This window comes from Carettochelys insculpta, chromosome 17 (genome assembly GCF_033958435.1).
Source record: "Carettochelys insculpta isolate YL-2023 chromosome 17, ASM3395843v1, whole genome shotgun sequence".
In the NCBI taxonomy this organism is placed as follows: domain Eukaryota; kingdom Metazoa; phylum Chordata; order Testudines; family Carettochelyidae; genus Carettochelys; species Carettochelys insculpta.
Genome location: NC_134153.1, coordinates 4,961,335 through 4,974,889, shown reverse-complemented (window position 1 = coordinate 4,974,889; position 13,555 = coordinate 4,961,335). Strand labels below are relative to the sequence as shown.

Sequence of the window (13,555 nt, the reverse complement as noted above, 5' to 3'; positions counted from 1 at the left end):
ATGTTCAAAAACAAGAAGTCCTGTGGCACGTTATAGACTAACAGATATTTTGGAGCTTAAGCTTTTGTGGGCAAAGACCCAGTTCATCTTATTCATGAGTGGAGGGTTCCAGGGGAGGGTTTAAATATATGGGCTTATACAATCGTCAGCTACAACCTCTCCAATGCATCATCACTGATTTACAATCCATTGTGAATAACAATCCTTCGCGCTCACAGACCTCGGGAAGCAAGCCATTCTTGCCTACAGCCAGGTCGCCAACCTGAAACAAATTCCCACTAGCAACTATAGACCACACCACAGTAACTCTAAACCTGGAACCAATCCCTGCAACATACTTCAGTGCCAAGTCTGCTCACATATCTACACCAGCGATATCACAGAACCTAACCACATCATTGGGGCTCTTTCACCTGCACATCTACTAATATAATATATGCCATGTGCCAGCAATTCCCTGCTGCAATATAAATTGGCCAAACTGGACAGTCTGTACATTAAAAAAAAAAAAAAAAAAAAAAAAAAAAAAAAAATGGATGCAAATCAGACAACAGGAATGATCACATACAAAAACCTGTCGGAGAGCACTTCAGTCTCCCTGGACACACAGAATGGCTATGTCTACACTACCTCCCTTCTTTGAAGGGGGCATGGTAATCAGCCTGATCAGAGAATACTAATGAAGTGCTGCAATGAATATGCAGCACTTCATTAGGCTAATTCTCCACGTGGCAACTTTGAAGTGTCAGACTTCGAAGTGCTGGCGTGCTGGGTAGCCACAGATACTTCAAAGTGCCTGTGCTACTTTGAAGTGCCTTTACTCCCAAAGTTTGATTCTTCAAAGTTGCCATGGGGGGAATTAGCCTAATGAAGTGCTGAATATTCCTCATAGCACTTAATTAGTATTCTCCGATCAGGTGAGGCAAGCATAGATAGATATAGCCTAATAGATTTAAAAGTATCCATCCTCCAACAAAAAAAAACTTCGAAAAAAGACTCCAAAGAGGAATATCACAGCTGCAATTCATTTCCAAATTGGATACCATTAACAAAGGATTGAAAAGAGACCGTGGCTGCTGCTATACTACAATGGTCCCATCGACAGGGCCATGGGAATGAGGCAATTCGAAGCAAGCTCATGAGGCACTGACATGCATATTCAGTACTTCATTAGCATAACAGCAGCCATGCGAACAAATGTTGATTTTTTTCAGATTGACAGTGAAGATGGGGACAGCTTTGAAATAAACGCGCCATTTTGACATTCCCTTACTCCCACAGAACTGGAACGGAGTAAGGGAAGGTGTTTTAGCAGTTAGTGGTTATGTGCAGTATACAGCAACAGATTCTGGACACTGTCAGTCAGCATCTATAATTGGCTGTGGAAGAGAAGTAAGAAAACGGGAAATATTTTGCTGCTGAATATTAGGTAACAATGATTGTTGTCAAACACTCTTTCATGCCTTAATTATCGGCCACTTCATGCAGCATGCACTGCAAACATAGCTGATCGGTGTAAGAGGTTTAAACATGCTGCTGCTTTTTGGTTAGCCAGAACTGATTATTCCTTGATCTCTTAACGGATATTTGATTTTCAATCATTTTGTTTAATGGTTCAAATGGTTTTTAAAACTGCTTTTAAAATTAGTTTGTCCTTTAATAATAATATCCTGATAGAATTAATATTTTAAACTCTGCAAACTAATGCTTTAAAATACTTTTTTTCTAAAGGAACTAAAGCTGTTGACCTGACTCTCCAGTTATAAAACAGGGTAATCTCTATTCTTCAGGTACTTCTGCTTTAAAGAGACAGAGAGCAAATACATCTGATAGCATCATCTAAACAGAGCTGTCATGCTGGTTGCAAAGCTTGCATTGTGATTCTTCAATTTTCGCTAAATCTCCAACAGTGTCGCTTGAGTACTACGTGCTAGTGAATCGTTAACATCTTCCACTTCCTTCGAAAATGACAAGTATGGTACAATAGCAGGCTATTGTTACATCTTCATATATGCAATCCACCTGGCAGAATAAACCTCAAATATGGTAATGAATCTCAAGTGCCCTGAGGAGCAGATACATGATCAGAACCTCTCACAAATAATTAACTTAAGATGCATATTCTGTTCAAAGAATTAAGAGAAACATCAAGTTACATTGTTAAGCACTTGAAAGCCAAGATATCACTCTGTCTTGTGCCAGTATTTGAGCTTAGATGGAGTTTACTACTTGGTTTGGGCTGAATTCCCAAACAACCGAACTCAAAGAAGACCTGGTCTCAGCACACTGGGGACCATTACTGGCCTTACACTGTCCCAGGGCAGTGCTCCATCAGAAGACTTGAACTCTGGTTAACCTTCATCTTGCTACTGTTGTGCAAACAAATTGAGATGCATTTACTACTCAAGGAAGATGTGGCACTTAAGAAAGATCTTGGAATCATTGTGGGCAGTTTTCTGAGAACATACATTCAGCGTACAGCAGCAGTCGAAAAAGCAAACAATGTTGGGAATCATTAAGAAGCGATGGATACTAAGACAGAAAATATCATATTCCCTATATATAAAAATCCATGGTATGCCCACATCTTGAATACTGAGTGCAGTATTGTGATTGCCCCATCTCAAAAAAGATATATTGGAATTGGAAAAGGTTCATAAAAGGGTAACAAAAATGATTAGGTGGTTTGGAACAGTTTCCCTATGAGGAGCGACTAATAAAACTGGGACTTTTTCAGCTTGGCAAGGAGATGGCGTAAGAGGGGTTATGATTGAAAGCTATAAAATCATGATTAGTGTAGAGTAGGTAGATAAGGGAGTGTTAGTTAGAATTAGGGGCTCGTCATATGAAATTTATAGGCAGCAAGTTTAAAACAAACAAAAGGAAGTATTTCTTCACACAGCACACAGGCAGCCTGTAGAACTCTTTGCCAGAGGATGTTGTGGAGTCCAGGACTATACCAGGGTTTCAAAATAAAACAAAACACCCTGGATTCAATTAGTTTTATATCTGTTCCCTCCTTTGGGAATAGAAGGGGGCATGTTTCTTGCAAGCTGCCCACACCCACAGCTCTCGTTGGCTGGCTTCTAGCCAATGAATGCTGTCGGAAGAGTGCTGAAGTTGAGGGCAGCACATGGTGACATGCTGTCCCCGTCTCTCCTTGAGGGGAGCACAGAGACAAGCCTGCATGGAGCCACAGCAAGCAGGCAGCCAGTCTGAGCCCTGCTGTGCTGCTGGCAAGGAGCAGCCTGTGCTAAGCACCTCCCAGCCACAGCCTGCACTTTGCAACCTCTCCTGCACCCCTGTGCCACGCTAGGCACAAAGCCTGAAGGTGATGCAGTGCCCTCCAGACTACTGCTTCCTGCACCTATGGAAACTCAGATTCAGGTCAGGTCTCCAGGGTGCCGGACTCATGTGAAACTTAATGTATAATATATACTGTGCAACTGCGCTTAGGGTGTACTTTTAATATGAATGATCTCATGGGACAGCACATGGAGTTACAGTAGACCTGTTCAGATTTTCCAAAAACAACATTTTGGCAGGGATGGGGGTAGAGAACCATGCCTGGAAAAATCAGCTTGAAATCATAATATTTTGGAAAGCCACAGTTCAAACTGGCTGAAAATAATTTCTGTATTAGCCTGCTGTGATAAAATCTTAATTATCACGGTCAGTGAAATGTTGCAATAATACGAAATACGAATTGCTCAGTATAATCCAGTGAACTACATTTATTATCTTACGTTGCCTATGTATCTACATTGTTTGGTAGCTGTGATGTAACCACCTGCTTCATGGGACAATAGTGACAACTGGAACCCAAATTCCTAGGATCTGGAGGAGAGCTTTAATTGAATTGGTTCTGATGTATCTCTTGTAACAGGGGTCAGCAACCTTTCCAAAGCTGAGTGCTAAAATGTGACCTTTTGACCTCTACTTATGGTCTGTGCCAGTGATTCTTTTTAAAGTCACTAATAGTCCTACTTAAAACAGCTTCAATAATAAATAAATGAAGGTGCAGAGCTTTACCATTTAGGTGGTTGTTGGTAGCATTAGCTGGTCTTTTGTTACTCCACAGGCAGCATGGCTTTGAGAAAGCTCCTGGCTACATGTGGGAGGAGGAGCGGGGCTGAACTTCTGCCTTGTGTGTGGTTAAAAATCAGCTTGCATGTCACCCATGCCAGGTGTTGCTGATCTCTGTGTTATAATTTGTAATGTGTACAGAGACTCTGTTTCAAGATTATGACTCATATAACATTGCAAGTCACTTTCTGGCTTTCTAAAGGGAAGGAAAGGTACTTACCCTAATTCTTTTCTCTCCATGTATTAGAGTAATTCTTTAGTGATTGTCAGCAGAAAAGGCAAACAATGTTTTGCTTTATTCTTGCATAGTCTGGACATTAGAAGAATGTGAGTTGTATGTTTTGGGTTGAGAAAAATATGTAACTGTTTTAAATTAAAATATGTTATAAGCAGTAAAAATTGAGACCCAAACCAGAACTCTCTACCATTTATTTATGAAAGCAAAACCAACAGGCCCTCTTCGTAAGTAATACTAGCCTCTAGCTGTTTAGTCATTAGATTAGAAATGCACGTGTGGTAGGTATCTTACATCGAAATTTGAGAATTTTTATATTTTTTTCCTAATGCTGTTTTCATTTACATAGGTGCTGATGTGGCAGTGACAGAACCCAGCAGTTCGGATAGCCGAGTGGAGAGATCAGACCTTTATGCAAACGTTGATGAAGTACTGATAGGAGGTGATGCTAGCTACCTGTCTCAACCTCTTACTCCAGAGAAGGATGATGCACTTCAGGCTGCGACTGTTGCTAACCTGCGAGCAGCCCTCATGAGTAAGAACAGCTTGTTATCTCTGAAAGCTGACATGCTGGGAGAGGACAGTTCTCTGCTATTCGAGTACTTACCCAAAGGAACACATTCTTTATCTCGTAAGTTTATACTTTAATATTTTTCTTTAAAGATTAATTTTAAAACTAATTATGGGAAAAGGAGGAAATTCGGGTCACTCTAGTTTTGTTACTCCCTTACTTTTATATGTAAATGAAACGTTGATATGAACACACATCTCATGAGGTTTGGAAACCTGTTATCTGCAGCATTATGCAGCCTAACTATACCACTTGCTGGAAATATGTAAAATATCAGGAAGATATTTATAACACAGATCTCTAGTATGGCTTTACACACTTTAAGAATATGGAATATTTGCCTTTTTTGTTAAAGAAGGGATGTTGTGTAGGATTTATATCCAAAATAAATCAATCTTAAAGCCATGTGGGAAGGAACTGCCACTCTAGTACATTTTGTAAATAAAATGAAAGTTGTCATGTTTGTAGATCGAACAAGCCTAATCCTTTTGGACTTCTTCCTGTGGATTTCCTGTATTTGATAATGAACAAAGTTTCTGTAGTTGTACTGATTTCCACTTGTGCACAAAGAGGAATACTTCTTGTTTTATATGAGGTTTTGCTACAAAAATTGGAAATGAAGGAGGAAGGAAGGAAAATTCTTGATAGCATCTTCTAACTGGTCACTTGTACATTTGCTAAGAATCCCCAAATAATCAGGGCAAGAGTGTTTACAGTGTTGCTGTAGCCTAGTTGGTCCTTGGCTGTTAGAGAGAGAGGATAAGTGAGGGTAAGGTAAGTAATACCTTTTATATAGAACCCACGTTTGTTGTTGAAAGAGACAACTTTCAAACTTACACATAGCTCTTCTTCAGGGTATAAGTGATCATTCTGTGCATTTGTAATTTGAAAGTGTACTTTTTTCACATCTGAAGCTTGTAGATGCCTAACAGTTCACAGGGTGATTTCTTTGTTGCTTCAGGTTACTCTCTAGTGGTTATGTGTCACTATTGCAAACTAAAGTATCTATCCTGCCTTTCTATAGAGTATACAACTAATAAAACTTGGGTATGCTGAAGAAAATAGAAATAAGAACCATGAATGCTGTATTAACATGGTATTTTCAGTAGTACTGGCAGAGCGGAACATAGACTGGGACATTGTACAAAGCCAAGATGGCCAATTACAGTGTATATGTACAGCAGACTTACAGAAAGGGAAAAAATTGTTAAGAACGTGATTAACCCAAATAAGTAAAATGGAAAGAGCATACAATACGTATTTGATTTTTATTTTTTATTTTTGAAGCCCAAAATGTTTAGGTCACTTTTATACTGCCACCTGAATTGCAAGATGAATACAGTGCAGTGACATTCCAATAGAAGGTAAATTGTGGCAGGTCCTAATAGTCTGATTTTAAAACTGAAAAAACTGTGGGGGTGGAGTTTTTAATATTTTTGCAATTTGGTATTATTGGTTTGGGTTTGGGTTTAGAGGTGATGTTTTGCGTCTTTTTACTTTTTTAATGTGAGGCTTGTTCCTTTATTTTGGTAATTTTTCGAAGTAAATTAGTAGACTATTCTGTCACTCAGATTGCTCCTAGAGTGAAAATGGCCCCATTCCAGTAAAGCAGCACATAACCCTTTGTACCACCTAAACTGTGATTCCAGCTGTATGGAGAAACCTGAAGGCAGAGTGTTTGCACAAGGGAGTTTTTGCTCTGTCTGCATTCGGTAGAAAGGGTCTCCTCACCAGTCCTGTAGATAGGTGGAGTCTGGGAATGGGGCCAGTCAAGGGAGTGGACCTAGGATAAGTGTTACAGAGGCATAATGTCATGGCCACTGCTTGTAGGAGTAATAGCATGCTGAAGCAGCTTCTGCCTTCATAGACAGGAGTAACAACTCTGGGAGGATGCCACACTGCAGCCTGTCATCTTGTTCCTAGTTTGGCAGGTACAGTAAACTCTTCCATATCCAGCAACCCTGGGACCAGGAGATTGCTGCATATTCAAATATTCTGGATAATAGAGAGGTATACTTAGCAATACGTAAAACTACAGAGAAACAAGATTAGATATTAAGAAACAAACAAAAATATACGCAGAGTACTTTATTGATCACCAACAGTAGTATTGTCCACTGTAAACTTATACTGTATTTGCTGTTTACTTGTGTTTACTTTCACTATGTGGTACTTACGGAAAACGTAACTAAAATTTGCTTGTGGTAAAAATGCCAGTTATTTGAGAGTTCCAGATTATATGAAACAGTTTATTGTACTTGAATTCACAGCCTTACACTTTTCCCGGTACGTGAAATTCACCCACTTAGGCGCTAATTACTGTCTTTATGCAAGTGAAACTTTTGTAATGGTCACTTTAGTTAGAGTAACTTTCCAAACTTCTTTCTTCAGTGGCATTTAACTCTATATACTATAAGTTCTCATTAAACTTCATATCCTATATTTTTTGGTTAAAAGCAGTGATTGTTTTTAAATCAGTATTTAGGATTATGCTCAGAAATTATAATGCATCAGCTAATTAGGAACCTCTAATACATTCAGAATATGCAGTTTAGTGTAGATTATTGATTGTTTTTCCTCCTGTTTTTTCAATTCTTTTTCTTAACCCCATGAATTGAGGATTTTGGCATTTTATAATTGTTGGTACTGTTAAAAAAGAGAAAAGGCTGTGAACAAAGTTCTTTTATACATGAACACTCTTAATTTGTTTTCTGCTTTGTCAAATCTGAAAATATTGTGTCCTAAGCATTTCTAAGTGGTTTTCAACTTGAAGCTGTTAAAAAAAAGCATTTTGGAACTTAACCATCTGTTGATCAAGTTGTCTTCCTGATCCAGAAAATAATGGTGTAAGGACAATACCTAAATAGTGGTGATAGTTGCTGTGCTTTTTCTGAGTAAGGCTGAGATAAAGCGGAACAGATTGTAAGAGTGTCTTTGCTTTGTTTGAAATATAAACTTTTGGGTTGGCGTATACCTCTTGGTCACTGTCAGGGATACAGTGGGGGCTGGAAATCAGTGGGGCTGTGACTCTGTTTGGTCACAGATGGGGAATTGGAGAGGGTTCACAACTCTTGATGTGGGAGAGAGGTTTCAGTCAGTCATTGCCTCTTTTGGAAGTAGCATGGGAAGAGGTGGTTATAGCAGTGCCAAAGGAGAGCCCATACGAACATGTGCACCTTTCCTAGATCTCCTCCGTAGGAAAACTGTGGCTGCAGTAGAAGTACAGCTTGTTTATTTTCTCTCGTTCTTAGTTCATATTGTTGTAAGAAACTATTGAGAGTACATTAAGGTGCTCATTGTACCTCACTGACTTTTGTTATAAATTTTACACCTGAGAAAATTTTTTGCTTGAACTGCTGGTTACTAAAAGGCTTAGTTTCATGTCAACTTTACTGTGGTTCTGTATTGTAAACATTAAGCTGACAAACAACATAAAAACTTCTGTGCAAATGAACATTCATTTTAGAGGGTGCAGCAGAATTGTGTTGTTTGTAAAGATGACACTGAGGCGTGAAATGCCTAATGTCCAAAATGGGAATACCAAGTGATTCTTGTTTCAGTGGGTATTTATATATTGGTGTATAGAACAGCTAACTAGAAGGTAATAATCCAGTACTTGTAAATTTAACCAATTCAAATAATCTTAAAAACTAAAGGGATGATTTTCAGTTCTTGATATTCAGGCAATGTATAGGAAACAAATTGATCAGGTTACTTTTTCTGTATTTTCCAGTGTTAAAAATTCAGGTAAGTTTTCACTTCTACTGGTGATTGAAGTCAGCTCTCTTCTTCCCTACCCCCTACCCCCCAATTAGCCTGTTATAAAATCCTCTGTATGTTTGTTTCTCTTCCTGTTTTATTCTCTGTATTGTAATTGAAACTGTTTATGGAAGCAATTAATATGAAGTGTGTTATACAATAGATTACGAAATATTTTTTCTGTTGGGCTAACCAATTAAGATTTTATTTTTAGATCTTTATTGAAACATAACTTATACTTTCACTAAATTTTAAGGGAATATACGTACCTAGTGGTCAGTTTTCCTTTGTGGCGTTCATGTAGGCATGGACCTTTTCTTACAAGATTTAGAAGAGAGTTGAAGTTTTTGTAAGCATGTCATAGCAATCCTGGCATTTCAGTTTCAGGTTTCTGCATGAGTTTACTGTCAAATCTGTTAGTGCTCTTGGCTATGGAGGATGCTATTTTCACGTAGCTATCACCCAGATCTTCTGTGTCTATTTTTCCATGAGCAGTGCAGATCACAGGACAATTGATAGTTTTAAATTCTGAATAAGAAGATTGTTTTGTTTCTTGAAAGAATTTAAGTAAAGTGTAATCTTAATATTTCTTACTATATAAACCAGAATGGATTAAAACCTGTACTCATATACTCTTTACTTACACACATACTACAGAACATCAGTGATACATTTGTTTGATACTTGCAATTGGTGCATATCTTTCTTTTCTGTTTTCAGGGTTGTCATATTGTTTCCCCTTAGTTGCCAGAAATTGCCCATTTCATCAGTCTTTGCTGTTGCTTTAATAAGTGGATAGCCATTCACTTCACATTTAATACCAAGTATAGCTTCCTAAGGGAGCTACCAAGGGAATTACAAAAGCTAAACCACCATTTCTGTCTTTGATAAAATTCAAACTACATTTAGCTTGTCTTGGACATCTTCCGCAAATTCCATAGAGTCACTGCGCAGATCTGCAACGTAAATAGGGTAATCTGCATCGATTTTGTAGATTTAATCAGAACACCTGGTAATCGCATATTTTTGTGTAGGTAGGCAGTGACTGTATGATTACGTGAAGTGATGTAATACTATAAGCCTGATTTTTTTTTTTTCCTGATTTGTTTGAATGTTGGCTTTTTTTTTTTAAACCTCTGTATGTCAAAGATGATGTGTTAGCATTGGAAAAGGTACAAAGAAGGGCAACAAATATGATCTAAGGATAGGGAGCAGCTTCCATATGTTGAGAGATTAAAAAGACTCACTTTTTAATCAGAATGTTCACTTTGGAAAAGAGATGACTTAAGAGGAGATAAGAACGAGGGCTATAAAATAATGAATGGTGTGGAGAAAGTAAATAAGGAAATGTTATTTACTCCCTCACATAACACAAGGATTGGGTCGCCTAGTGCAATTAATACGCAGCAAGTTTAAAATAAGCATACGGAAATTCTTCACGCAGTGCACAGTCAACCTGTGGAACTTATTACAAGCGGCTGTTGTGAAAGCCAAAATTACAACAGGATTAAAAAAAAAAGAATTAAGAAGTTGTTGGAGGGTTGGTCCATCAAGGGCAATTAACCAAGGTGGTCAAGAAGGCAGCCCTATGCTGTGGGTGTTACTAGCCCCTGGCTGCCAGAAGCTGGGACTGGATGACTGGGTATGGATCGCTTGATGATTGCCTGTTCTATGCATTCTCTCTGAAGCACCTGGCATCGGCTGCTGTCAGAAGACAGGCTACTAGGCTGATGGACAATTGCTGTGACCCAGTATGGCTGCTGTTTGTTCTTATGTACTCTCCATATGCTCTTGAAACTGACACAGATCATTGTCCAATCATGGGGAAATGGTGTAAATTTCAATGGTAAAGAGAATAAATCCACATATTTATATCTGGAGATAATAACTTAATACTTTTAATTTTGCCTCATTACCATCTGCACATAGTTTTCCTTGGCATGCTTCACTGCCCTGCAACATTTATGGTTAAATAGAAGCACCATCAGAAGGAAAGTTTAAAAATAGTCTTCTCATCACCCTTGAATGTAACTAACTAAAGTGTGAGAGTAACATTAATACAGAAGACCAAAACACAATAGACTAAAACAGTTAATAAGTAGTGCAAGAATAACGATGTTTCACTTGAACTAAAAACTAAACAAATTGAGAAAATAATTGGGAATCCTTATTGCAAGACACCATAAAGTCACTTTAATCTTTTTTGGTATTTAGTAAAAAGTTAGGTGGTATTGCTTTGAGATGGGTGGTGTAAATAAAAGACACAGGCTGTATCTAGACTAGCCCTCAACTTCGAAGGCGACGTTGGGGTAATTAGGGTGTTGGGAGATTACTAATGAAGTTCATTAGGCTAAATCTCCTCTGCGGCAACTTCCAAGCGTGAAACTTCAAAGTGCTGGCTTGCATGTAGCTGTGGGTCAGCCGCAGGTACTTCGAAGTCCCTTTACTCCTCAAAATTTTGATTAGATATTATGCTAAGTTTTATACAGCTTGTTTGCTATCTTGCAAACAAGATATTGTATTAGTCTAATAAGAATGTAAAACCTTTGAAAAGATGTAACATATACCCTTTTTAACAATGAATATGCAGTATTTGCCCCTGATGATTTTGCCTACTTTCTTTTCACAAGTAGTGGTTTGTTTGTGTGGTTAAAATGAGGCAACAGTTAAGATGGCTTTAAGGTTTAATTAAGAATATTAAATTTTTATAGCAATTGGTCTTGGTCAAATCATATATATTTTCACTATTGATTTCCTACTTACTTCTGAGTACTGCATAACCTTTAGTTGCTGTCACAGTATGAACAAAAAAATACTCTTTTGTTTTGTTTGTCACTGCGCAAATAAGTTGGCCTTTTAGTGGCCAGTCAGTTTTCTTTTCCCTTAAACTTCAGAAGAGGTTTAGAACGTAATTCTTTTTAGGGCTTACTGTACTCGTGAAACCATGAGCAAGTCACATAACTCTCTGCTCTCTGTCATAAAATGTGAGTAATGCTTTCTCACTGTTGCAAAGCACTTTCTAGATCTGGAGTTAAAAAATACTATACAAAATAGCAGTAGTAAATTTTTTTCTATTTATTATGGTTAAATATTGGACTTAAGACTGACAGAATTTTTAAAGACAGTTAAATGGAGAGTTGATAAATCTTTTGTGTATATGTTCACGGAAAACTTAGAGCTATGTAAATAGTACTTTTTAAAGCAGTGTATTTCAGAGATAAAATTGTTCAGAATATTTGTGCTACTTTGTGCTTCTTTCTCCCATGTGACTCTTTTTAGTGACCATTTTGCTGCTGTGAGATATAACCCCCACCACATACATCACATGCAGACAACTGGCATTTTGGGTGGGGAGGCTGGTTTTAAAAACACAAAAGGCCTGGCATCACTACACTGCTGCGTTCCCTTCTACTGACAGAAGATAAACTGCAAGTGCTCATTCACTGCCTTTTCAGGGCCTTTTTAAAAACCACCAGCTGGTGCTAGTTCACGTGGGTGAGACTCGTTTCCTGTGTTCCCCAGGGCCTGGCGCCAACTTGAATCGTTCAAGGGGCGAATTTGATGGCAAAGTGGAAGCACCATCTCCTCTGCTGCCTTCATCACACCTTGCCACTCAGAGCCCCCCTGTGATCTCCTGTACTGGTGAAATGTCACCAGAAACCAGGATAAAAGGAAAGGTGTCTTCCTCAGCTCAGGTAAGATCAAGAGACAGCTGTAAAAATTTGTAAATGTGTAGAGTTTTAACACAAATCCTCTTAGTAGAAAAATGTGCAGTGACCATCACATTTTATATTTTTACCATGTCACGTAAGAGAGTTACATTTGCAAAATATGGTTGATGTAAAACTTCAGAAAAATATCCAAATTTGCCCTTACTGGGGTTCAGAGCGAGTGTGTGCTTAATTCTGAAGCTTTCTTTCCCTTTTCCTCAATGGAACATGTATCCAAAAGTAATTAGTGTTTTTTACAAAAATAGCATGAGTTTCTTTTATTATAAAAACCATTAAGAGCAACAATAAAGTATAAGGGTGCCTGAAAACACAGGTGCCCAGTATGCTTTTATTACTCATTACTTAAACATGCATAGTTTGTGAACTAAAATATGTGTCCTTCAATAAAGTTATATTTTTAAAAATATTTTTCCATGAAATATTTGTCTCATTAAACAAATGGAGGAAAATACAGCACTTGTTTTGCTGTCACCTTAGAAAAAAATCACATGGTAAGAAAAGTTAATTTACCACACGGCCCCATCCCCAATCTCTGACAAACCTTCCGAGACTACATCATCCATTCTACTACTTCTGTTTATCATATGAATCAGTAATATCGTGTAGTCTTAACATAAAAGAAACTGAGCAGAGCATGCTTGTGCTTGATATGGGTATTACTTGGTGGAAAGAAATAGTAAAGGGTTAAGGGCAAAATTAGGTTACTTGGATCTATATGCCAGCTCTTACATAAAAGTAGCATGATTTTCAGAGTTGCTCTGAGCCCATGGTTCCCACTGAGTTGAACGAAGCTATGTGAGCTAGGTAACTCTGCAAATTGACTACTTACTCATATTGTTCACTTAGGAACCTAGATGTGGATTTAAATTCCTATCAAGCTTTCTGTCTTTATATACTACACATGAAAATTGTAACCTCAATCTCTATGTTTTGTTAATAATGAAAAGTTTGTAGAAGAGAAGATACTTACTGCTGAGTAGAATGCTAGACCTCTGTTAAAGCAGTGGGGGATGGGGTGAGTGGGTGAGCGAGTGAAAAGCATTTTTTTGTGTATGTTTACTTGTACTTAATTGCTCTTTTCATTTGCAGGCCTCCTATGATGGATTTGTAGCACTGTGGCAGTTTGACAACTCTGACACAGGTAAATGGAGAGAACAATACCTTTAATAAAAA

General features: G+C 38.0%; 1 protein-coding gene across 3 annotated transcripts in view; it reads left to right on the top strand.

Moving 5' to 3' along the window:
• ZBTB46 (zinc finger and BTB domain containing 46) overlaps positions 1-13,555 on the top strand; it is a 127,493-nt gene that overhangs the window by 81,701 nt on the left and 32,237 nt on the right. For 2 of the 3 annotated variants that reach the window (XM_075011377.1, XM_075011378.1), the window contains exons 5-7: positions 4,671-4,952; positions 12,174-12,346; positions 13,472-13,523. In XM_075011377.1, coding sequence (XP_074867478.1) covers positions 4,671-4,952; positions 12,174-12,346; positions 13,472-13,523 — 507 coding nt within the window. The remainder of the gene's footprint in view (positions 1-4,670; positions 4,953-12,173; positions 12,347-13,471; positions 13,524-13,555) is intronic. The other variant, XM_075011379.1, reaches the window with a different exon arrangement.